This window comes from Ovis aries, chromosome 1, assembly GCF_016772045.2.
Source record: "Ovis aries strain OAR_USU_Benz2616 breed Rambouillet chromosome 1, ARS-UI_Ramb_v3.0, whole genome shotgun sequence".
NCBI lineage: Eukaryota > Metazoa > Chordata > Mammalia > Artiodactyla > Bovidae > Ovis > Ovis aries.
This window is the reverse complement of record NC_056054.1, coordinates 11,679,403-11,705,273: the sequence shown is the minus strand read 5'-3', so window position 1 is coordinate 11,705,273 and position 25,871 is coordinate 11,679,403. Positions and strand designations below refer to the sequence as shown.

General features: G+C 53.2%; 1 protein-coding gene across 3 annotated transcripts in view; it reads left to right on the top strand.

The window, feature by feature from the left end:
- The window catches only part of GRIK3 (glutamate ionotropic receptor kainate type subunit 3), a 247,504-nt gene that overhangs the window by 178,243 nt on the left and 43,390 nt on the right, over positions 1 to 25,871 (top strand). For all 3 annotated transcript variants that reach the window (XM_060399335.1, XM_004001807.5, XM_042245693.2), the window contains exons 6-10: positions 304 to 477; positions 1,037 to 1,180; positions 6,821 to 6,928; positions 10,227 to 10,340; positions 19,859 to 20,062. In XM_060399335.1, the coding sequence (XP_060255318.1) occupies positions 304 to 477; positions 1,037 to 1,180; positions 6,821 to 6,928; positions 10,227 to 10,340; positions 19,859 to 20,062 (744 nt within the window). The remainder of the gene's footprint in view (positions 1 to 303; positions 478 to 1,036; positions 1,181 to 6,820; positions 6,929 to 10,226; positions 10,341 to 19,858; positions 20,063 to 25,871) is intronic.

The window sequence follows — 25,871 nt, the reverse complement described above, 5'->3', positions numbered from 1 at the left end:
GGGCCTATAAAAGGAGGCACGATCCCCATTTTGTAGATGAAGAAACAGACTGAGCCGTGTGTCTGAGGTCCGGCAGTGAGTCCGTGGGGTCAGCCACCAGGCAGCCGGGTCTGGCCGACTCCAAGTGCAGAGCTGCCGTGAGTGCTCCACCAGCCGCCCTGAGCCTCCCTCCCCAGAACTCTGCAGGGAGCTACAGAGAGCAGAGCAGGGAGCTGCTCTGGGGCCCCAGTAGGAAGTGTGGGAGGTAGGGCTGGAGCTCACAGCCGGGTCACATCTTTGTTTATTGAAACTCTCTCTGTCAAGGATCTTTACGCGTTAGACCTGGAGCCCTACCGCTACTCGGGCGTGAACCTGACGGGATTCCGGATCCTCAACGTGGACAACCCTCACGTCTCGGCCATCGTGGAGAAGTGGTCCATGGAGCGGCTGCAGGCGGCTCCCCGGGCAGAGTCCGGCCTGTTGGACGGAGTGATGATGGTACTGCCGCTGGGTGCGCCAGACCCAGGGGCTCCCCTCCCTCCCTTCCTTCCTTCCCTTCTTCTCTCCTTCCTCCCTGTTTCTTTTTCCCCTCTCACCACTTCCCTTCTTAAGACCTAAGCTGTGTCTGCTAGACCTTAGGCCAGGGGCCGGGGACACTCAGGAATCAGACGCAGTCCCCCCTCCCCCCACCCAAGTGTGGGAGTGCAGGCACAGAAACAGATGGTTACAGAGAGTGGGGATAATGTCCTGGACGTGGAGGACTTTCAGCTGTGGTGGGCAGGAAGCTGGGGAGGCTGGAAAGGTGAACCAGGCAACAGAGAGACCCCAGGGGTGGAGGGCCTGGCAGAGAGGATCTGAGCTGCAGAGGGAGGGAGTCAGGTGTCTGCAGAGCTGCAAAGACACCCCAAGCCCGGCCTCTCATCAGGAGCCAGGTCAGGGCGTTTCCCTCTCCAGGACACCATGCCTTTGGCGAGGGAGATAAAGGGAGACAGGGAAGGGTGGGCTGAGGACTCTCAGGGCCCGAGCCACTCTCAGGCAGCCCTGGGCCTCCCCCCAGACGGACGCGGCCTTGCTGTACGATGCCGTCCACATCGTGTCTGTGTGCTACCAGCGGGCACCGCAGATGACCGTGAACTCCCTGCAGTGCCACCGGCACAAGGCCTGGCGCTTCGGCGGCCGCTTCATGAACTTCATCAAGGAGGTGAGTGGCCCCTGCACCCACCCCCACCAGGACCATCTCCTGGGGGCCACAGAGCAGTCAAGGGCCCAAGTTTGGGAGTCCAGTCCATGTGAACTTGGGCCAGAGCTTGTTTCCTCAGGTGCAAACGGGCTCAGCAGGGACCAGTCTTACAAAGTGGCAGAGAGGCTGCGTCCTTGGCACATAGTAGGTGCTCAGTGGGTGGGCGGCATTGTCAGCAGGACAGAGCCTGGGTTTTAAACAGCTGAGCGTCTTTGCCTCCAGCTGTGTGACCTCAGGCAAGCTAGAGTACCTTGCTGAGGCGGGTATGAAGCGTGCCCGTCTCGTGCAGATGCTGTGAGGACAAAATGAGGCGTCATGTGGAGAAGGCTTAGTGCTGAGGGCAGAGGCAGCTCAGTAACTCGTAATCAGCCCCACAAACTCCTCTTCACACCACGGGCCCATCAGCCTGCGGTCCCTAGTGGGACCTGGCTCTCCTGGCACCATGGCAACTGTGAAGAAGTCCCATCCGATTCAAAACACCAGAGAACATGTCCTGCTGCCGAGAGGATGACCATGGAGACGCACAGTGCCCACGTTTCCTTTCAGACGCTCCATCACGGTCGTCCTTACAAATGCAGAGTTTATTGTTCCCATTTTACAGGTGGGGACACCCAGGCCTGGGTTTGTACCCTGGCTCCATGACAACAAGCTGTGTGACTTTGGGGAAGATGATTAACTCTTTGATCCTCAGTCTCCTCCACTATAAAATAGGTATAGAAAGAGTCCCTGCCTCAACGCATTGTTGGAAAACTAGTGTGAAAACCTGTAAGCAAAGCACATAGTCCAAGACTGGGCAGAGTCAAGTCCCAGTAATGGTAGGTGAGGAAGGCATATAGGGGTGAGATCTAGGCGTGTAGGGGTGAGATCCCTGGGCCAGAAGGAGCAACCTGTGCAGGGCAGTGTCAAGCGCAGTTAGGAGAAGCCTCCTAGGAGGGCTTCGCATAGACCACGTCTTTGTAGCCATCACAGTGAACCAGGAATGAAGCAGACTGGCTTGAGAGTTCATTCAGTTCATTTATTCACTATGTATGTGGGTCTGCTGAGTGGCCAGCACTGAGCCTGTGCTGGGGATCCAACGGGGTTAAACCAAACAGGCAACGGCATGCACAGAGCTCACCACCTAGGGAAACGTCAATCAGGGCATTCCATTAGTGAATGTAATCCCATATGCAAAGGAAGGCAGCACAATGAGGATAAATAACAAAGAAATTCACCACTCAGCAGACAGGACTGCTCCCCTAGAGATCCCAGTTCACCATTACTGCTTGGGACTAGGGCAGTAACACCTCCTGTGTTTTGTGCGTGTGAAGTCACTCAGTTGTGTCCGACTCTTTGCGACCCCATGGACTGTAGCCCACCAGGCTCCTCTGTCCATGGGATTCTCCAGGTTTTAGAATGACACTAAACGGCATATGTGTTTAGAGTCTGATATCAGAGGCTTGTCTCTGTCTCTTCCCAGCTGTGTGGTTTTATACAAACTCCTGGACATTCCTGAGTGTCAGTTTCCTCGCCTGGCAAACCATGTCATAGTCCCTGTGAGGGAGTGGTTAATTCCTTGGCATTGGTTCCTTCACACCTAGAAGAGACTCCGGTGTCAGTTGTTTTGGTAGAAGAGGACCATGAAGGTTCCTTCTCATGCAACCCCTCAAAACTGTGGAGGAAGTCTGATTGTCCCATGCCCTGAGCGAGGCCTGGCTGGCTTGCACAGTCATCACCTTGTTCTTGGGGGAGCGTGGAGGCCTCACACCCCACCCCCTGAGCCTCCTACCTCTGCAGGCCTCCAGCCCAGTAGCCAGAGACTGGCGTGGGTTTTTCAGTGACAGGGGCCACAACTCTAAGACCCTTAGGAGCCAGACATAAGTGACTTTGAAACCTAAGCACTTTTCAGCGGTGTGATCTTAGACCAGCTACTGAACCTCTCTGTGCCGCAGGGCCTACGGCACAATGGACACAACAGCAGTGTGGTCGTAGGTGTGAGTCATGATGTGTGGAGTGCTTAGGACAGTGCCTGGCACAGCAGACACTGAGCTGATTGGCTGCTGTTATTATTTCTATCATCACGACTGTCTTCACAGGGGCTTCTTGCTCCCTGGTGGGTTTCCAGCTACAGAGAATCTCCAGGCCACAGAGCTTCAGAGAACACCCTGGAGTGCTCGAGGCTCAGTCCTGAAGCCCCAAAGGGAGCAGATGGCTTGCAGAGCAGAAAGGGGCCTCCCACCCGGGACTGACGGGCCCTGCTGGAGTATCCCACTCTCCTGTTTCCTGGCCCCAGCCCAGTGAACAGCCTTCACCACACACTCTCCTTCACACAGTACTTTCAGAAACATCTTTGTCTCAATTCCATGCGGGGGAAGTGGAGACCGAGGCCCAGAGCAGCTGTGGGGCTCCCCGATGGCCCCACAGCTGGCCACCCCCAAGACCCAGGCCCCCTGCCTGAGCCCAGCACCCGGTCTTCCCTCAGACCATTTCCAAGTCTCCCGTCTCCCCATCTGACTGCGTGACAGTAAATCATTTTAAAGACTTGGCATTTCCGAGAGGAGCTGGAAAATACCAGGCCGGAGTTCAGAGCTTGTGAAGCATCTTTCATTTAGGGAGTCCTGCTCGGCGGCTGAAAGGGGCGGGAGGGCTGGGAAATGTCATGGGGCGGGAGCTCCAGCGGCCCCCTGGCCTGGCCCTGCCCCTGCCTGCCCGCCCACAGACAGGCCGCACACCTGCTGACATTTAAGTCCTCTGGAGATGTCAGAGAGGAAAGCTTCCCTCCCGCGCAGGTTTGAAGACGCCTGCCATGATTTCCCCAGGGGGCCCGGGGAGGTAGCCTCAGGGGGCGGGGCCCAGGCAGAGGAGGGGGAGGCGGAGGGACTGGGGAGCCTGAAGGGAGCGGAGCTTCCCTCTGAGGTCATACACAGCGGCCTTCACATTCACTGATGCATATTTAACTGAAGTAAAATAGTGTATGGCCTTCCTGGTAGCTCAGAGGTAAAGAATCCGCCTGCCAATGTAGGAGACGCAGGTTTGATCCCTGGGTTGGGAAGATGCCCTGGAGGAAGGCATGGCAACCCACTCTAGTATTCCTGCCAGGAGAATCCCATGGACAGAGGAGCCTGGGCTATAGTTCATGGGGTCGCAAAGGGTCGGACACGACTGAGTGACTAAATAAGAACAAAACAGTGAATAACATGTAAGTTTCAGGTGTAGGACATTATAGCTCCACATCGGTGTATGTTACAGAATAGTCCCCGCTGAAGGTCCGGTTACCATCTATCACCATACAGTTGACCCTCCACACTTTCTGCCCACCCCCAACCCGGTGCCTCACTGTTAACCACCAATCTGTTCTCTGAATCAGATGCATCTTTAAATCTCCATCCCCAAGTCCAGTCTGCAGTTTCCTGGGCTTCATAAACTCTCCCCACTCAACTTGGACACAGGGACCCCAGCCTTTCAGCTCTGCTCACCACAGAGGGGATCTGCCTGGCACCACCATTACTTGGGACCTGCAGAGCTCAGCCTCTCTTTGAGCCTCAGTGGCCATGACTATAAAATGGGGACAATCATGACACCCACCTGATAGGACTGTGATGCAAACCAGATGAGCTCATGCAGGGAAGTTAATCACGGACAAGCCTTCTGTGATAGGTTTCTACGGAGGTGGCCCACGTGATCTTCCTCCCCCCTGCCAAGGGCCAGCCCTAATCCAAGGGAGCCCCACAGGAGGAAGGGACCAAGGAGAAATCATAGCTGGGGTTTTATGTTCCAGGAACTGCCCTTTATACACCTTTGTCACCACTTGTGAAATAGGTCATTGTCCTCTTCCTGAAGCTCAGAGAGGTAGGATGCCTTATGCAAAGTCCATGTTCCACCCACTTTTGATTTCCAGCCCCCTGGAGCCCTTCGAGGTGCACCCTTCTGCCTGAGCTAGCGTAACACATGCCATCTACACCCTTATACACAAGACTTTACAGTGCCAGACGGCTGCCCAAGTGCTCGGAGATTCCCATGGGTTTTAGCTTCAGTCTACAGATGGGCCTTCAGGGATCCAGGAACCCATGAACTCGTGTGTTATATTGTGTAAGCTTGGGTGCTGGGGAAACTTCAGCCTTGGAGAGGCTATGGAGCCTTCTTCAGAGTCTGCAGGGATCATGACCCCAGAGGGGTGAGGCACCCACTGAGCCCATCTCCCAGGGCTGCTGCGGAGGCTTCATGGGGCGAGTGGAAGAAGGTCCTTATAGCGCTAATGCTCTAGGCCCACGGGAGAGGCATTGGCTAGAAGGGGAGATGGCAAACTTTCTATACAAAGGGCCAGATAGTGAATATTTTGGACTTGGCAGACCAGGGCTTCCCAGGTGGCTCAGTGATAAAGAATCTGCCTGCCAATACAGGAGACGTAGGTTCGACCCCTGGGTCAGGAAGATACTCCAGTATTCTTGCTTGGAGATTTCCATAGACAGAGGAGCCTGAGGGGCCACAGTTCATGGTGGTGGCATACATACCATCTAATGGGTGCCACAAAGAGTCAGACACAATTTAGAAACCAAATAAAAACAACAACAGACTGGACAGTCTCTACAGCAACTATTCAACTCTGAAGCTACAGCACAAAAGCAGCCAGAGACAACCGGTAAATCCACGGGCGTGACTTTAACAGGAAATGGGCCCACGTGTATCACCAGCCATAGCTCCCAATCCTGGCTTTAGAAGACGGAGCCTTTCTCAGCTTAGCCCTGTTCCTTCTCTGAACCTCTGCCTGCCTCTCTGTTAATGATGCTAAAAGCAAGAAAAGTAGAGAAAGCTACCATTTATTCAGGGCTCAGGTTGTACCCATGGGCATGAAGCTGAACCAACTCTGGGAGACAGTGAGGGACAAGGAAGTCTGGCATGCTGCAGTTCCTGGGGTTGCGGAGAGTCGGACACGACTTAGCTATTGAACAACGGAAACAACAGGTTGTACCAGGCACCATTCCCAGTTTTTCACGAGACGTACTTCATTCTGCCCTCACAGTGTTTTGGTGAAATGGGTAGTATTAGTTCCATTTTACAGATGAGGAAACTGAGGCAGCGAGGCAGAATGAAATCCCCAGGTCACACAGCTGAGGTTGGACCCTGTATTCTGACCCCAGTTTTTAACCAGGACATGAGTGGAGCTGGGGTGAGAGACCTGCTCTGTCAGCCCTGGCTCTCTGGGGATTACTCTGTCTGGTTCTACAGCCAGAGCTGGCTTGGCCCCTTGCCTTTCTGCCCCTCGGCAGATCTCACCTGCCACAGTCTACCCACTTGCCTCTTTGCCCCTCCCTGGGGACCTGACATGGACCGGACTCCCCCCTTCTCATGGCTTCGAGGCAGGGCTCGTCTGAGCGCATCTGAGATCGATGTTGTACACGAGAAGGTGCAAGTGTAAAGCTGGCTAAAGAGCATAATAGAATTTATGGAAATCGCTGGCTCGCACCACAGCCCTAGCAATGATGGAGGTGATTATTAATTAATCATGGTCTTGGGGGAACAGTATCAGTGCAAGGAGTAATTAAAATGAAGCATTGTACAGTTGTACCGAATGATGATTTATGAGCCCGAGGAATTGCCGCTCTGCCCTCTCCCCTCCGGCAGGCTCAATGGGAAGGATTAACTGGACGGATTGTTTTCAACAAAACCAGTGGCTTACGGACGGATTTCGATCTGGACATCATCAGCTTGAAGGAAGATGGCTTGGAGAAGGTGTGTGAGCTCAGCAGTGGGGGGGCGGGCCAAGGAGCAGAGGCTGTTAAATCCTCCACGACAGATCCCAGGAAGAGACCCTGAGCAGGAGGGCAAGACCCCATCCAGCTGCCCCCTCGGGGCTCAACACGACCCAGTGTGGCCACTGCCTTGGCCCCTCTTGGCCTTCTCAGCCTGGAGGGGTGCAGAACCCGTGTGGCCGTGGCAGATACTCAAATGATCACCCTGCCAGCAAGGGCCATCAGAGAGATGCTTAACCTGGGAAAGGCTCAGGGGACAGACAGACTGTCTCTAAGTCCTCTGTCATGGGGCAGAGGGACAGACGTGTCCTTGGGTAGGAGAAACTCTCTAATAACTTGTGGATGCCTGCCTGGGGAGCAGTGAGCTCACTGTCCCTGGAGACATTTCAGGAAAATTGAACAAAGGGATTGCTTGTCTGGGAGATTGGAGCTGATTCTTATCCTTGGAGAGAGGTTGAAGCATATGGATTCTGAACTCCCCATGCTAAGCTTCTAAGGCCTCTGTGATTCTGAGAATTACAAGGAAAGCAAGCCCACAGGGCTGGCCTCCCATCCCACTACCATAGAAATGTTCGTAATGGGGCCAGTTCTGACCCCTGGGAGTCATAAGCAATATTGTGACAAAGTCAGGCTGCTGGGCTGAGAAGGGGATTTAACATTAGCCCTGATTCTCAGCATTTCATCGGACCTCAGGACCAAGGGCTCAGCCACACCCACTGGTCCCTGGGAGCCACCAGGGCACCTCTCCAACCCTGGGAGAGGGAGTGTATAAAATGCAGAAGTGGAGGGGCCACTCCTGGTGCCTGTGATCCTTCAGGGGCCCTTGATTCCTCTCCTATCTTCCCCTGCCCTCCCTGGTCCAGGCCTCTTCTGTGGACTTCTTTTAACACCCCACCCTGGCTTGCCACTTCTACTCCTGGACCCTCCATCCATCCCGAGTGCACACACAGATGAAGCTACCCAATGCACATCTCTGCTCTGCCCTGGCACTGGGACTCCCCAGTGCTGAGGCATTCCACATCTGCCTCTCCCCCCAGCCTTGAAGACTGTCCAGGAAATGCCCCAGTTTCCTCTCCAGGACTAGTCTCCACTGCCCCTCAAATATTCCTCGAGGCCCAGCCACACCCCTCCCTCCTGCACCTCCAGGCCTTTGCCCATGCCATCCCTCCGGTTATAGGAACAGCCTTTGTCTCCTTGGTTCGTTCCCACAGACACAAACCCAGCTCTGCCTGGGTTGTACTTTGTGGCCAAGGTGATGCCATTTAGTCCTGAGTTTCCCATGGACTCATGGGGCCACTGTGCTGGGGCCAGGTGGCCAGGGCAACCTCACCACTCCCCTGCCACTCTTTCAGCCACTTATAACACCAGTCCCCTAAGGACAAGGTGCTATACCCTCTCTTCCTAAGATGATCCAGCCCTGTTGGTCTAACTCTATTCAAACTATAGCTTATCAAGCACTCTGCCAGCTCCTATTTAGACTCCTGCAGTGCCAGGGAGCCCGCTTCCCCCTCTGCAGGACCACTATAATAGTTGTCACTCGAGTAACTGTCTCATTTTTGCTCTCTCAACTGTCCATCTCTGGGGATAGCCTAAAATTCTAAGGATGACAATTAGATGGCATGTATGCCACCACCTCCCACTCTCATATCGATGGTAGGCATCAGTAATTGCCCATCAGAGCACTTTTGCCATCTAAGCCTACCCGCAGCTCCTACTAGCCCTCCAGCAAGTGCAGACAGACCACAGCTAATACTCAAGAAAACCTCTCTACTATACCTAGATACTGGCTGACCTGCAGAGGCCCCACCAGAGGCTCCTGGTCACAGCCTCCCAGATAGTGGGCAGAGAGTCTCTGAAAGCTGGGTCCTCCTCAGTCTTAACTGTTCTCCGATGCCCATGGGAGATAGGGCATCAATAGCTGCTTGCTGGAGCAAGGGTTCCTGCTGGTCACCAGGCTGTCAGCCAGCTGTTTGTTGAGAGCTTTCTGCACCCAGGCCTGCCACTAGGGTCCCTCATGCTGGGGCTGGGTCCTGCGCTTGGCCCCCTTGAGAGAAGAACCTCTTTAATGCTGTCTGCTTGTTTTCTGTCCTCTGGGCTCTGGGGGTCTGCATAGAGAAAGATGCTGCCCAGAGAGGGTGCTGAGCTCCCAAACACAACCATGCTGCCTCTCATCACTTCTCTCTCATCACTTCTGTTTACTAAGCTGGGTCATAGCTGATTCAGCCAGCTCCAGCCAGTGGCTTTGGGGGGATTAAGGCAGAATTACCCAAGCATAATTACATGTCTCTCTGCTATCTGCTTTGCACAGCTCTCTTAATGGGATGTTTGCATTCGGCCTCCCTGTTTAATTGATTAGGTTTCCTGAGTGCCGTCCCCCCAGCCCCCAAGCAACTGGGCCAAGGACAGGATGGTCAGGCCAGAACCTTCCTTGAGAGGTGCTGAGATGGGCACAGAGAGGGGGCAGAGCTGGATCCCAAAGGATTTTCAAGAGACCCAGGGCTTGAGAACCATTTGTAAACTTGATCTTCCCTTGCCTCCTTCCAACCCCAGGCCTGATGTCCACAAAGGCACTATGGGAACAGAGATTAGGCCACCTCAGCTAGAACATCTGCCAACTTTAGGTATAAAACTACAAAACAAATTGCCTTCAAATCCAGTGGCATCCACTGCCCCCTGTGAGGGTTTTCCACTCTGTCTGCCACCCCCTGAAATAGCCGCGAAGACCAGCATCCTGCCCAGACTGACTTCCTGCACAAGACACGTCTCCTTGTCCTTCCACACATGCCTAGGGAACATCTCCCTCGCTCCAGGCCCCATCCTGGGGTCTGGAGGGCATCTGGCCCCAGAGCTGGCACAGGCTGAGACCCAGTGAGTGAGCAGCTGGTGCCCAGCTCTTCCCTAGGAGGTGGGAGGCCGCCCCCCACTCCCAGGCTTGGAATGACTCTGACCCAGGGCAGGACCTGGCCCTAACACTAACTTGACTTCGTGGCATCCGCTCCAGCCCAGGCTGGCTTCCACCGTGCTCCCTGGGCTCTCCTCATATTCCTCTTCTCCCTCTGCATTTCCCTTCCATCTGGGGTGGGTTTGCCAGCAAATGGGGAGGGAGGAGAACTCAGGAGACGCGACATCTGGGGGGCTTCCTGTGGGAAGGAGGAAGGCAGCAGGGCTGTCAGAAAAGTTGGCTCAGAACTTGTCAGCGATGACGATGCTCCTGAAAGGTGGGAACAAGGTGGGACACTGTGCACTCAGCCCCTGTACTGCGTCGTCTGCCCATCCAGGTGGGAGTGTGGAGTCCCGCCGAGGGGCTCAATATCACGGAGGTCGCCAAAGGCCGAGGCCCTAATGTCACCGACTCGCTGACCAACAGGTCTCTCATCGTCACCACCGTGCTGGTAAGAGCTGCAGCCCTGCAGGAGGCCCCCTGTGAGCCGGGAGATGGGCTGGCCCTTGGGGCTAGAGGGACCCCTCCATCACCCCGCTGAGCATAGACCAGCTGGCTCTTATGGGGCTGCTGAGAGGCTGGAAGATGAGGGAGGGGAGCTGAAGGAAGCTGGAAACACTGAGGGTCCCTCAGAGAGCCCCCAGAGAGAAGTTGAAACATAGCAATACTGCTCATGGTCACAGGTCAGAGACACCAGGAGATAACTGGGCTGTCTCTTCCCAAAGGCAGAGTGGGCCAGTGCTCCTGCCTGGATCTGCTTGGCCAGCCCCTGCTGCAGAGGCCTGTGTGTTTGTATCCCAGCCCCGCCCACTCCCTGAGCCCCTGATGCCTGTGTGGGAACTGTGATGGGTGGAAGGAAGGAGGGGTGACCTGCTCTCTGCACCAGGACCTGAGTCTGCTTCTTCCAACCCAGTTCCCAGGAAAAAGGCCCTTCCCAGCAGTCCCCCACCCCAGCCTGGCAGGTGCTATGGTCATACCCAGGGAGCCCAGCGGGTGCGGTGGGCCCTCACCCGTGCCACCCCCACAGGGTCCTGACCCAAGTGCTCCTGGCCATGGCTGTGACCATTCTCCCTGCCCTCCTCCCTCCACTGCCCGGGACTAAAGAGCGCGTCCTTCTTCTGACCATTTAACCCCAAGGAATTGCTCCTGGGGTCTCCCGAGCTCCGTGCATCTTAGAGCTCAGGGTGAGCAGGACACCCAGGCAGCTGGCCTCCTTTGGCTGGCACTGTGCCCACCCATGTGCACCAGCCCCTCCCGGAAGGCCTCCAGGGTGTCCAGAGGTCCAGGACGCACACTCTCAGAGGCGCAGCACTGCTCCTGGGACCCGAGCTGGACCAGGGGGCCGCCCGGTCACAGCCCAGTGGGTTCTGACCAAACACCCTTTGAGGACAGTCTGGCCCCGGTCAGCTTCTCCTTGTAATGAAGCAAATATGTTTGTCAGGACCACGTGCTGAGGATATTCTCAACCAAAAAAAAGGAGCTCAACCCGGTTTGGAGCACTCAGATAGAGTAAGACTGTCACAGGATGGACCCTGGGAGCAGGGTTGGGAACCCCACTCTGGGCCTTCACAGCACTCAAACAAACTTGTCCTGCCTGCCGCCCACCAGCAGCAGCTCAGCCAGGCCCTGTGCCTTCTCTCTAGTGCCAGGTATATGCTCAGTGACTGAGTGTTGGACACCATGGAGGAAGAAGGGATATCACATTTCATTCTCCCAAGAATCCAGTGAGCAGTGGACTCCAGGGGCACTGTCAGCATCTGAGGAGCGATTTTAACCTATGAATCTCATCCTCAGCCTTCAGGCTTATGACTATTAAGACAGTCCATGCTAAAGACTATGGATACCTAAGAGCTCTGAACATGTTGCTGATGGGGCCAGAAGGAGAAGGCTGGGGAGACACCTCCCCACCCCCTTTTGGGAGTGAGACCCCCACTGGTATCTTCCCCAAAACCATACATCCTGCCTACCTTTATTGATTTTTTTGTTAACAGAATAAAATACAAATACCAAACTATAAAACCAGTAAGTCAAAAGATCTCATCAGGAACAGGGAGAAAAGTATAAAAAATAAATTAAAGACTAAAAATAAAATAAGCTATAAAGATATATTGGACAGCACAGGGAATATAGCCAATATTTTATAATAACTATAAATCGGGTATAACCTTTAAACATTGTGAATCATCCTATTGTACACTTGTAAGTTATATAATAAATAAAAAAGAATAAAGCAAAAAAGATTAAAAATAAAAAGACATCAATAAAAGGAGCAAAAGGGATAGAAGGAAGAGTGATGCGCAATTAAAGGAACATTGATGTGGATAAAAATAGAAAGGATAAAAGGAGAGTTGAAGGAGGACAAAATAAAGGTTAAAAGGAAGGTAATAAAGAGAGAAATGAAAATAAGAGACGAGATTAAAAGGAAAGCTACCCAGAGAGAGGAAAAATTAAAATAAATAATTAACAGCTCCAGCTAGAGAAGGTGAAAAATGTAAAACCGAAATGTCAGAAAGCAAAAGGATAAAAGTGTGACAAAGCTAAAATATAAAAGGGTAAAAATAAAATAATAAAAAGGTGGTGAAAGATTAAAAGCGGAGCTGCATAAAATGTGAGATATAAATAAAACACTTTTCAGAAGACAAGATTAAAAAAAAAAGGTAGAACTGCTATGCTCGGAGAGATTAGGAGAGATGATTAAATGAACAGAGATGATTCAGCCACAAAACAATACTCTCACGTAACAGGAAAGCTAAAGATGATACAGCAGAAGGATGCAAACTACACACCCTTCAAAGACCACAGGTTAAATTTTATTAAAGTAGCAGGAGCCTGGTTTAAAGGGTGTAAGACCCTTCCGCAGAGCCGCAGGACATTTAGGTACACCTGCAGGGGCAGAATCCCGCAGACTTCCTGTGCTCTTCTCACAGCTTTTTAGCCAATACTAGAAGCTTCCCTGATAGATCAATTGGTAAAGAATCCGCCTGCAGTGCAGGAGATTCGGGTTCGATTCCTGGGTTGGGAAGATCCCCTGGAGAAGGGATAAAGCTACCCACTCCAGTATTCTGGCCTGGAGAATTCCATGGACTGTAAAGTCCATGGGGTCACAAAGAGTTGGACACGACTGAGCAGATTTCACTTTCACTTTCAGAAGCTCCTTTCAGGGCTTCCCAGGTGGCGCTAGTGGTAAAGAACCCACCTGCCCATACAGGAGACATGAGACACGGGTTCGACCCCTGGGTTGGGAAGATCCCCTGGAGAGCGGCACGGCAACCTACTCCAGCATTCTTGCCTAGAAAATTTCATGGACAGAGGAGCCTGGTGGACTACAGTCCATAGGGTTGCAAAGGGTCAGACACGACTGAAGCAACTTAGAACGCACATGGGAGCTTCTTGCAGAGGCCCCAGTTGCTCACTGAGGGTCCCACCCGCAGCCTCCTGCTGGCTCCCAGCACCCCCCAGAGAAGGAGAGAAGCCCCCTTGGCCAGCAGCCTGGACACAGCTCCATCTGTCCCCCTGCCCCTCATCTGGGCAAACATGAGCCCAGCAGCTCTTGGGGGCATGCAAGAGTGACCAAAACACAGCAGTCAGACTGTGAGGTGCTTAAGAGACTCAGACCTTTGCATTTGAGTCCTGGCTGTACTGTTCTCTAGCTCTATGATCCTGAGAAATTGCTTAGTCGATCTGTGCCTCTCTTTCCTCATCTGCAAAAGAAAGGTGATAATAACTGTATCTACTTCATGGAGTTGAAAGAATGAATGATTAAATAGAATGCATGGCACCGGGGACTTCCCTGGCAGTCCAGTGGTTAAGACCTCACCTTCCAGTGCAGGAGATGTGGGTTTGATCACTGATCGGGGAGCTAATATCCACATGACTCGTGGCCAAAAAACCGAAACAGAAAGCAGAAACAATATTATAGCAAAATTCAGGGAAGACTTTAAAAAATGGTGCACATCAAAAAAAAAATCTAAAAATAAATAAATAAAAATAAGTAAATGGTACAGAGTGGATGCTGTCAAGTAATGGCTGCATTGGTATTATTGATTACAGATCCAGTCCCCAGTAAGCTCAGGTTTAATACAATAAGCACAGTGAGTGTTCTAGAGAAAACCTCTGCTTCCGTCCACAAGCAGGGCCCTGAACGTCACTGAAGATTGACCGCTGACCGTGGTCACAGAGGTTATCTCTGTCTAGCACAGGATGCATCATACACGTGGAGCTAGGGTTTAAATGCCTTTGAGGCCTGGCTCACTGCAGACCCCACCACTCCCTCTCGCTTACTCTGGGCTGCTTCTTATACAGGCAGTTCCTGACTGGTCCCTGAAAGCCCTGGGGTGTGAGCCACTCTCTAGACTCTCATCTCCTGCTGATACATAAGACTCCGCATCCCAACCGCCACCTCATCCCCTGTCCCGGCGGAGGTCTGAGCCCCTAGCACTGACATTGTGATAATCCCCTCCCCCGAACTCCTTTGCCTTGACCCCAGACGTGGCTGCTGACCCACTTGAAGCAGACATCCCACCACCTTAACCGCATTATGCAGTGTCAGATATTCACGTGGCCTGGGGGTGAGCCATGGCAGCTCTCTCCAGCCCCGCTGCCCAGAGATCATGCGGAATTGGGTCTGCCTCTTCCCTGAGAGAAGCCCAGTCTTTCCTAGAAGCAGGACGAAGACAGAGGATGTGACACACAGCCTTTACAATGGTCTCCAAGAAACTCTCTGCGTCCAGCTGAAAATGTCCTCGGGGTCCCCTGAAAGTCTCAGCATGGTCTGCATGTCCCAGAGCTCAGGGTGGGGTAGGTAGGGGTGTGATGCTCTCAGCCTGGGCTCTGGAGGACACCACCACCTGTTGTGTGGAGTGGCCCAGGCTGACCCAGCCCAGCTGCTCTGGGAAAAACCCCAACCCCGAGCTTGGCAGCCTCAAAGCAGGGCCAGCAACTCCCGCAGAGAGCACTGGCCCCTGCCTCTCTGGAAGTGTGTTGTCAGGGCAACGGTGCTTTGAGTGACAGGCCAGTACCAAGCCTGAGTACAGGAACATCCACCAGCTTTGCCCCAGAGAACGGGGCTGGACCTGCACCCACGCTGAGGGGGTCTCTCCTCCTCTTCTGGTCCCTAAATCTGGATGTGGCAAGAAACACAGGGAGATGTAGGGGCTGCCCCCAAGCTCCATCTTTTCTCTCCCATCCTGAATCCCGGGGTTAGGTGCTTAGGGCTCATTACCCTGGAAACAGATGGACAGAGCCTGGACCCCGCCCTCTCTGGCTCATCAGAGCCGCAGGCTCTTCCCCCTTCTTGGGGCTGAAGAAGCAGCAGCAAGAGGCTGGAAGCCTGCCCTCCCCGCCCTCTCCTTGCCAGGCCCCAGCTTCTGCTCAGGTTTCCCTCTTCCATGAGCTCATGAAAAATTCATCTGCCCAAACCTCAGCTCACATACCGAGAAAACACACTCAGCTCTCTCCTAGGGGCCCTGCTTTGAAAGGTTCAGGGTTCTTGGGGCCACTGAAGTGAGCAGCTGTGTCGGCATGCGTATGGATACCTGTGCCGGCGTGGGGTTGGCTATACAGAGGGGTGTTTGGATTTAAACCGATGGGTGTGTTTGTGCCGTGTGTACATTGTGACCCATTTAGACTCAACTGCCAGGCAGGCTGGACCTGTGCGTCCGCTACAGGAGAGGAGAAGCTGCGGAGACCAGAATATGGGCTGGGAGAACCATTCCGGGCCAGGCTGAGGACCTTTCTGGGCCCCACCTGCTGGGAGGACCGGACTCCTAATGCTCTGCCCTGGTTCTAACTGCCAGAAGCCAAGGTCTGAGGGCCAGGGTCCTTGACCTCTGCCTCTGAGCAGGGCAGAACATCCGAGAAAGTGTGTCTTCATGCCCGTGGCATTGTGTGTGTACAGAGTGCATGCTCGTGCAGATGTGTGTTGAGATGGCCTAAGCCAAGCGGACTTGGGAACGCAGCTCTTGGGTAGCTAACCCTTGGCTCCCTGCCCCCCAAAACCCCCTCTTCCAACTCCACAGGTCCCGTCACTGGGAGGATCTGAGCACCAGGCCTGGCTCTCATGATGGTGAAGCTCGACTAAGAAACTAAGAGCCCTAGCGATGAAAAGTCAGAAAAGGTTATTTTTCAGGACCCTTGTTTCCTGTGACTTGTTGCAGAGAAATATTACCCCTGTTCTTACCGCTGTTCTCCCAGAGCAATAGGAGAGCGTGAAGTTATGAAATTGAGGGCACCTTCACTGAGCAATCGATTAGCAGCCGAGAGAGCTTGTGAATTGGCTGTCTGGACATTTCCAGTAATAAATTGTGAAATAGTCCATGAATAAGTAGTTGGCGGAGTTCAGAATTACCCCCTAGGAAATGTTGCAGGTCTAGAGACATTACTAAGGCGAGCACCATTTTAATGCTCTGGGCTTTGGCTGTTAAATATGTATGCCATCCGCAAAGCACTTCCCGAAATTAATGGCATTTTACAGCTGCTCCGAAGGCAGCGTATTTATATGGAGATGTATAGATTCTGGGGCTTGGTGGCTTCACAAATGAAGTGCTAATTTTAGAGGATAGGGCCAGGGAGGGGCTGAGAGATAGGGTCAGGAAGTGAGCCATCTCAGGGACCTTTCTGGAAATAGTTTTCCACTGCTAGCTATGATTTTTAACCTTTGGTGGCTTTGGGCATGGCCTCAAGGCTGGAAAGGTCGCTGCAGTAACAGGCCACGCAGTGCACAGAAAGACAATTATGATATTCATAATAATAATAATATTGCAGTTTATATTTGCCAAGCACTAAGTGCTTTTCACAGATTAACCCATGTAATCCTCCCAACAATTCTGTAAGGTAGGTTCTATTATTATTCCCATTTTACAGAAGGAGGTCGATTTCACTTAGCAGTCTATGCGTGGATGGTGATTCTCCTGGCAGAGAAGTTGCCTTCTCTTTAATTTGTTCCTGAGCTGACAGCAGGGCCACCTAGTGCAGTGGTGTAGGCAGTTCACTGCACAAGAGCTTCTGACCTACAGTTGAGACAGGATTGAAATCTCCACCCTGGCCTTCTCCCCAAGCCCCATGCTGGGGTCCCAGGCAGCATGGTCCACACTAGCCTAAGTCCCCTTCTCTCCAGGCAGGTCCAGCCCCTTCCCCGGCACCTCCTAGACTCTTTCCTCCAACCTTGTGAGCTGCCTACTTGGTTGGAGGCAGGGATGGGGGTCCTTGAGACTTAGCATGGACTCTAATCAAAAGACCCAGATTTCCACCCAATTAGACGGCAAAGTGGTTTTCTCAGAACCCCTTAGGTGTACAGACACTCCCTTGCCCTTTCTCTGAAGCATCCCAAAGGGCTGTTGAAACTCTAGAGTGAATCAGTCATGGGGTGGGATGGGATTTTGAGAACTAGTGTTGCCAGGGAAACAGGGCCAGAGAATGAGCCCATCTTCTGCAGTGGGAGCCTGGCACGAGGCTGCTGGTGGGTTTCTGCACCTGAGGACCCCTAATGAAGGCCCTTCAGGTTCAGCCAGCTCCAGGGGTCCACAGTGGCAAAGGAATGACCTCATCCTCTCATCACCACTTGAGAGAATGATGTGCTTAGTCGCTCATTCGTGTCCAGCTCTTTTGCAACTCCACGGACTGTAGACCGCCAGGCTCCACTGTCCATGGGGATTCTCCAGGCAAGAATACTGGAATGGGTTGCCATACCCTCCTCCAGGGGAATCTTCCCACCCCTGGGATCAAACTTAAGTCTCCCACACTGCAGGTGGATTCTTTACCATCTGAGTCACCAGGGAGGTGCCTCCAAAGGAGATATGTGCTCTTCTTGTGGGTCCAAGGACATGCGCTTCCCAGAACAAGTGTGTTCTGTCAGCCAAAGATTGTCACCCATCAGCTGAAGGCTTGAGGCATTCGGACAGATGAGGGTGCAGAGGTGGCTGAGGGGAGGGTTAAGGTCCAGAAAGGCCAGGGAGCTACAAGCAGGAAGGACTGGACCTGGACTCCATCTGACTATAGTTCAACTCCTGTGTGGCCTTGGGCAACTTACTGACCTTCTCTGAGCCTCAGTTTCCTCATCTATCAAATAGGGATAATGTCACCTGTCTTACAAGCTTCAATCAAACGGCTTATGAAACTGTTTGTCAGTGCCTGACACACAGTAGGAACTCAGTAAATGACTAGTTTGCTGAATTGAGCCTGTACACTGCAGTTCCTCACTCTGTGTATCTCATGCTAGACAAGGTCAATAGCTGTTTTCACCATTTTCCTGTCTCTGTTCCTAGTTATCAGGCTTCCTGGGTAGCTCAGCTGGTAAGTTCGATGCCTAGGTTGGAAAGTTCCCCTGGAGAAGGGATCGGCTATCTACTTCAGTATTCTTGGGCTTCCCTAGTGGCTCAGACAGTAAAGAATCTGCCTGCAATGCAGGAGACCTGAGTTCAATCCTTGAGTTGGGAAGATCGCTGGAGGAGGGCATGGCAACCCACACTTGCCTGGAGAATCCCCATGGACAGAGCAGCCTGGCGGGCTATAGTCCATGGGGTCACAAAGAGTTAGACGTGACTGAGCAATGAAGCACAGCACATCCCTAATTATTCTTTACAGGGTTGTCAGTGTATATTTCTAAATGAGAAATCAGACAGAGGTGGGCCCTTTGAGAGCCCATTACTGGCTCCCCATCACCTTGGAGGGAGGGAACCTGACATGGGACAGCTGCCAGGTGTACTGTAGAACCCAAGCCACCTCCTGAGGACCCCTCTGCCCACTAGGGAGAGGCACCGTGTGACTCAGTGCCTCTGGCACAGTGAGGTGGTTAAGAGCTCCCGCTCTGGGATTATACCAACCTGAGTCCAGATCCTCTCTCTATGGCAGCTGAGTGACCTCTCACAAGTCACCTTGTCTTCACCAATTTACTCTCTGCATGTACAGGATGAGGTTATTAGTATCTATCCCAGAGGTTGAAATTAAGACTAACAAGGTGATATCAGCTACCTCCACTGAACCCCACTGCTCTGCTGGGCTCTGCACTGGGCCCTCCACAGGCACCACTTCATCTGCTGGTGTCTGGCCCGTCCACGTGTAAATGCAAACTGTCATAGTTATCAGGAATCACCAGCAGATCCTAATGCTAGGGACTAGACCCTTGGAAAGAGAGAAAGGTATCAGGGAGCGGGTAGGTGTAGTCTTTTTATGCAGGAGTTGGGGGAGATGGGACAGGCTTTCCCCTGGTGGCTCAGATGGTAAAGAATCTGCCGGCGATGCAGGAGCCCTGGGTTCGATCCCTGGGTGGGGAAGATCCCCTGGAGAAGGGAATGGCAACCTGTTCCAGTATTCTTGCCTGGAGAATCCCATGGACAGAGGAGCCTGGCAGGCTACAGTCCATGGGGTTGCAATGAGTCAGTCGGACATGACTGAGCAACTAACACTTTCACTTACTTTCTTGGGGGAACAGTCAGAAGAAACTCGGAGAAGGCGTTCTGGAGCAGCGTGCTCACACTTGAGCAGACGTCAGAATCCTCTGAAGGGCTTCTCAAAGCACACATTTCCAGGCCCCACCTAAGGGTTTCTGATTCATTATTTCTGGATGGGGCCTGAGAATGTGCAATTCTGACAAGTTCCCAGGTGATGCTGCTGGTCTGGGGACCACATTTTGAGAACCATCAGCCTGTGTTAATGATGCAACAGAGAGAAAGTGAGATTCAGAATCACAGTCTTGAGTTCAAATTCCAGTTCCACTAGCTTCTAGCTCTGTGAACATTGGGACAATCAAATCCATAAGGACCTACTAAGTTCTGCATGCATGTCAGTAGGTGGTCATCTGTGAGGCACTAACTTGGCTTTCCCTCTCCTGACTTAGTGGGCCATTCTTCTGAGCCACCCCCAAAGATGGCTTAGAACACACTTGCAGAGGCCTAGGCCCAGGCTCCCTGACCCCAGGCGGCCCTGTCCCACCCACTCAGCGTCCATCAGCCCCTGTCCTCTCTGTCCCCACAGGAGGAGCCCTTCGTCATGTTCCGGAAGTCCGACAGGACCCTGTTTGGGAATGACCGGTTTGAGGGCTACTGCATCGACCTGCTCAAGGAACTGGCCCACATCCTGGGCTTCTCCTACGAGATCCGGTTGGTGGAGGACGGGAAATACGGGGCACAGGACGACAAGGGCCAGTGGAACGGCATGATCAAGGAGCTCATTGACCACGTAAGTGGGGTGGGAGCACCATGGACAGGGCCGTCCGGGAGGCTTGGCCAAGTCCTCTATGCACGTCAAGACGGGGCATCCTGGCAGACCGCAGCCCCGGGGCAGGGGAGATGGAGACAAAGGAGCCATTGGTACAGGCTCCCCCGGCACATTCTAAACATTACCTGCCCTCCAGCTCAGGGCCTTCGCTTTCCAGAAGCATTTTTCTATCCAGGGCCTGCTAATGAATGCAAGGACATGATCTGTACCCCTTATTTCTTCTATCGTTTATCCTTACAACAACGCAGTGAGATGGGTACTGTTATTACCACCCATTTAACAGATGAGGAGGGTAAGGCAGAGAAAGATGAAGGCTCCCAGCTAGTAAGAAGTGGAGCTGGGACTGAGAGAGTCTTTTGGAGGCCCTCTGCTTATGAAAGCCCTGGGCTCCCACGTCTGCAAAGAGCCATCTGACCACCAGACCCAGGGTTCATGCAGTCACTCTTTTCCACCTGAAAAGCATCAGCCAGAAGGATTATTGTCACTTTTCCTCTCCAAGTGCAGACAGGTAGCCTCAGGACCTTCTTCAGTTAGCCCTCTTGCCCCTGTCAGAGGGGAGCCAGGAAGAGAAGGAGGCTGGAACTCAGAGCTACAAGGCTCAAGTAGAGCCTCAGTGGTGGAGTCATTTCCTCGGCCCTAGAAAATCAGTCCCCCAGGGAAGGCTGGTGGGAGAGGCTAATGGTCAAGAGAGTGAACCCAGTCTGGACTTGATCCCTACTCTTCCACCTACTAGCTGTGTGCTTCTGGTCAAGTTTCTTAACCTCTCTGCTCCTCAGTTTCCTCATCTGTAAAATGGGAATGATAATAATGGCCCCCCTCCCCCACAGGCTGTAGTGAGGACTAAGGTCACATGTGCACACTACACAGTCAGCGCCGTGTCAGTCCTTGCTTGTATTATTTTAATCATTATGGCTACTCCTTTGAGGCGGGGAGAGGGCTTCAGGAAGTCTCTTTTTCTCCCTAAGCTCATTTCCTACCTCAACAGTGAGAATAATGATGCCTGCTCTACGTTCTTCCCTGCTTGTTGGCGGAGGTGACAACTGGTGGGGAAGCAGCTCCTAGACAGTGGAATTCAGTCTAACCGGGAGGGAGGGGTGTTGTCACCATTATTAGTAATAACTGTAATTATTATGGAAATTAGTCAGCAGGCCCCAGAGACATCTCCATTTATCGGCTCCCCCCTGAGCGTTATGAGTGGGGCTCTGGAGCGTGGGGCTCTGGGTGGGATCTGAGCATGTCATTTGCAGAAGTGAGCTGGGCTGGGGAGGAGGGCGGGATCCCATGGACAGTGGAGGCCACATTTGGAGGGGAATAAGGCTAGTGACGCTCTTGCCATCCACAGCATCCCCAGCAGCCCAAGAGCTCTGCAGAGCCATTTACAAGGGGGAAGACCAGAAAACCTAGCAGCTTCCAAGGCTGACCCTCAGCTGGAGGAAAGAGGGGGTCTTGTTCATGGCCTGCATGCAGCCTAGTATCCATCAAAACCATGGGCCCTGACGGCACATGCAGGGACCTTGTTAAACCCAATTCCCTACAATTGATGAGCCTATTAATCCTAGCTTGGTGCCACTTTTAATAACATCATAACCATTTATTAGTGTCGTCAGATAATTAGTCTTCTCACTAGCTCATAGAAAGCGTGGCAAAGGCTTGGCAATATTATTACTTCCTTATTAGGGATCTGAACGCAGATGTGAAAATGATGAATGCCCGCCTTTGCAAGAATCTGCCCCTTGAGGGCCATTTGGAGGCCCTGGGTGGAGCCTCTGACCAGCAGGACTTAAAAAGTCCTTCACTGATACTCTGCTCATCTCTGTCCATGCCACAGGCCATCCCAGGAGACAAGATTATGCGGGAAGGTGGGGGATCTAAAGGGCGTGTCCCCCTCTTGCTCACATCCTCGCCTTCCTCTGAGTTGTCTCCAACTACGGGAGCAAAACAGATGATTGGACAGAGCAGTGGTTTCTCCATCCATCTCCTGGTCTCTCAGATCACCACTGTTCCCATCTCCACTGCCTGCTCTCTCTCACTCCCCACCCCCGCCCCACCCCCTTTGGAAGTCTCCTGCTGGAATCCATGCCTTAAATTACTCCCACGTGTTTTAATGTCTTTGGAATCCAAGAGAGATGGGTTCAAATTCAGGGTCCAGCACATTTTAGCTGACAGTAGGAAAGCTATTCAACCTCTCTGGCCTCTATTTCCACATCTAGGAAGTGGGAATAATAAGTCTTCTGCCCAGGGTTCGTGGGAAGATTTAAAAATGCTTAGCCAAGTGCCTGGTGCTCAGCAACTGTGCAGTGCACAGGACTATCTTACTCCTCACCATTTCCTCCTGTCTAAAGTATGTACGTGCGTGGCCATGATGATAATGAGGGAGTCTGCCCCTCAGCCATGATCACCCTGGTGGGCCACAGTGACCCGGGATCTGGATCTTGCCCCTCTGAATCTAAAAAGGAGACTCAGGGAACTGACTCACACTGATCAGAGTCACAGGGAATCGAGGCACACTTGAGACATCACCCGCTTACAGCACTGGAGACCTTTCCCGACACCTGCCGTCCAGAGCTCCTGTTCTAGCACCAGGTGCCTGGGGTCTTGCTGGGGAGTATGGAGACAGAGCTCTAAGTGTGGAAAGCCTGGAACCAACAGGAGAGACTGCTGCTGCAGAAAGGGGCAAGAGATGAGCCTTGAAGGGCCTTGGGTGCTGCAAGGCACAGTTGAAAGATGTAGAGCAAGGGAGTGACATCAAATTGGGACTTGTGCTGCCAGGCTGAAACGGAGCCAGTCTGGAGGCCATCCCTGGGACCTGGGTGAAGGAGAGCATGGTGGCCCCCAAGGATTGTGGTCAGAAAGGAGAGAAGTCGATGGCACAGGATGGAGCCATGAAGGTAGAATCCACAAGGTTGGCAGTTGACTGGATGAAGGAGGAGAAGGGCAGGGAGGAATCAAGGACATGGTGTGAAGTTCTAGCCTGGATGGCTGGGGAGGGAGTGGCATCATCCCCAGAGACAGAGCCTCCTGGGAAAGCAGAGGATCCAGGAGAGGTTCTGACATCATGTTGGGATTGGGGTTCCTAGAGGCTTGGATTCCAGCCACAAGGGTTCCTTCCTGTGGCTGGACACTCAGAGCGGGGTTGATTGGGAGAAAAGAGAGGAGGGCTGGGGGCAGGACCCTGAATGGTGAGAGAATGGGATGAAAAGGAGGCCTCCACAGGATGCCCACTCCTGCAAAGCCAGAGCGGAGGGAGGAGAGCCAGGGAGAGTGGGCGATGGAGCCAAAGAAGCAAAGAGGCTGCTGGGAAGGTGTGGGCACAGGGTGTGAAGCAGCAGGTGAGGAGGTGGAGGCAGGTGAGGATGGACCTGCATCCATGGGTTAGCATGAGTGCCATCTCCCAGGAGTACAGGTCAGCCCAGCACAGGTTCTGTGACCACCCCGGCCTGGCCTCCTGCAGGCTTTGTGCTCAGAGGCCAAGGAGTCCTGTCCTGGCTGCTCTACCAGGCCCTTGAACAGTAGGGGAAGGAGAGGGAGCAGGAGCCTGGCCTCAAGGGGAGGCCTGAATGCCCTCCAGCCACAGGAAGCTGTTCATTCTTTAATCTTGAAATTGTTACATCTCACTATAGTATATAAGGCAGTTTGCCTGGTTCATGGAAGGGGCTGGACCAAAATGGGTTTGGACCAAGATGGATAGGAGTGGTCCTGGGTAACCCTGATGTCATCCCTTCCCCTGTGAAAGAAGTAGCACTGCCCAGATGTGATTCCCCATAAGACGGAGAGCAGAGCAGGGGAGTGGCGCAGCTCCACGGACCCATGTCCCAGCCCGACTCTTCTTCTGGACAGACAGTGCCTTTGGATTATACTGGCACTGCCCGCACCTGGCGTGGGGCTGGGCTTGCAGAGCAGGCGTTGATGGGTGAAGGGCGTGTGAGTGAGCATGTGGACTGGCACGCCTTCCCCAGAGACAAGGCTGTGGGGTCATGACTACTGAGCCTCCCATCCAAAGTGTGTGAGCGGAGGGTCTAGTGTCAAGGTCGTGACCCCATCATGCACTGTCTCCTGCCTCCAAAGCAGGAACCAGATCTTGGTTCTGGCCGGCATGCATTCGTATTAGAAGGAGCCCCAGACTCCTGTTTGGGTGGCCGGGAAATTCTAAGCCAAGCCACCTCCTTCAGACTGGCCAGTGCACTTTGAAGCCAGGCATGCTGGGACCTCACCTGGGGCAGGTAAGAATCCTGAATGAGACAGAGCCGGTGAGGGCAAGGAAGCAGATGGATGAAAAGGTAGCCTCTTATCAGGGTATCCAGGTTGCCCAGAGCAAAGACTGAGGCACTCTGAGGAAGCTCAGGATCTACCTGCGGACGACCAGATAAGCAGGTGAGGGAGGCAGGAAGGACTTGGGCTCCATTGAGATGCACCCCAGGGCTGTCAGCTGGACTCAGCAAGCAGAGACCAGCCTGGAAAGATGTGGAAAGAGCCTGGCAGGAGGTCAGGGTCTAGACAACCAGATGTGAGAGAGGACAAGAAGCAAGGTAGCAATAGAGCTGCAGGGGCGAGGTGGGTATTGAAGAGAAAGTGAGGTCAGAGGGAGCAACGGGAACAAGCTAACCCTCCTGCTGAGGACTGTTCCTTCATTCTTTCTGCAAAGCTTTATAGAGCCCTGTCTCAGCCTGGGCTCCTGGGGGCGGGGCCTGGGCTCCTGAAGGGCGGGGCCTGAGGAGGAGGCTTAGATGCCACTGGTGACTGAGTTAGAGGGTGTGATGCTGGGGAGAGTCAGGGCAGGGAAGTGGAGCAGAGGGGAGGGAAGGCCAATGCAAGGATGTCAGATTGAGCTGGTCACCACCGAGTGAGACTAATCCAAGTCGGCACCCCAGAAAAGCCTGACAAAGCGTGTCTCAGAGCCATCTCTTGGGGTGAAGGGAGAAGAGGAGCAGGTGCATCCACTGGCTCCTGACTTCCACGCATTTCTGGGTTTAGCAGGGCAGGCACAGGAACCAATCAGGACGCTGCCGGAGCATCAACAGGAAGTTGTGGGGCAGGGGTGTCTGTGTGCAAGAAGTGCTCAGGTAGACAGGAGGCGAGATGCTGTCAGCTTGTGCCTGTATGAGGCTGGTGGTGGCCAGAGGGTCTGACCTGGTGCATGAGAGGGGTGAGCCAAGCACAAATGATGTACCGGACCCAGGGTGGGGACAGGAAATGTAGGAGCAACCAAGGTCAGCGTGATCCCTGCCCCTCTAGGAACAAGCAATGAATCAGCCGAGTTAAATTTCATTAAAATTTTGATCAGTGCTGCAAGGGGGAATATGTATAGGGGACTTTGGGAGTATATAGCAGGAAAATGACTCAGACTTCCCTGCAGAGGTGACTCTTGGAGCTGAAACTTGAAAAATGAAGGAGAGATATTCAGGGCTTGGATATGAGTACTGACCTGGATGGGGGCACTTAGATTGCTGAAGTTTCTGCCCTTGTGGGGGCCTGTGGGGTGAGCAGTAAGGTTCCCCAAGCGGACCCTGTGCAGACACCAGCCTTGCAGATATGCAGGCGGTAGGGGAGGGGGTATATTCTAGAGATGGGAATGGAGGTGTGGTGTATCCCCCATAGAGTGCCACAAAGTGGGGAACGCCAGCTGAGCCGTCCTGAAAGACAGCCCTGCAGGGATTCAGGAGTGGGCCGTTCTCCCAGGCCTTGGAAAGGCACAGGCTTCAAGTCTCACTCCTGGGCGTCCATCAACTCAGGAGGCCTATGTGTGAATCATGGATACACAACTCCTCGGTCA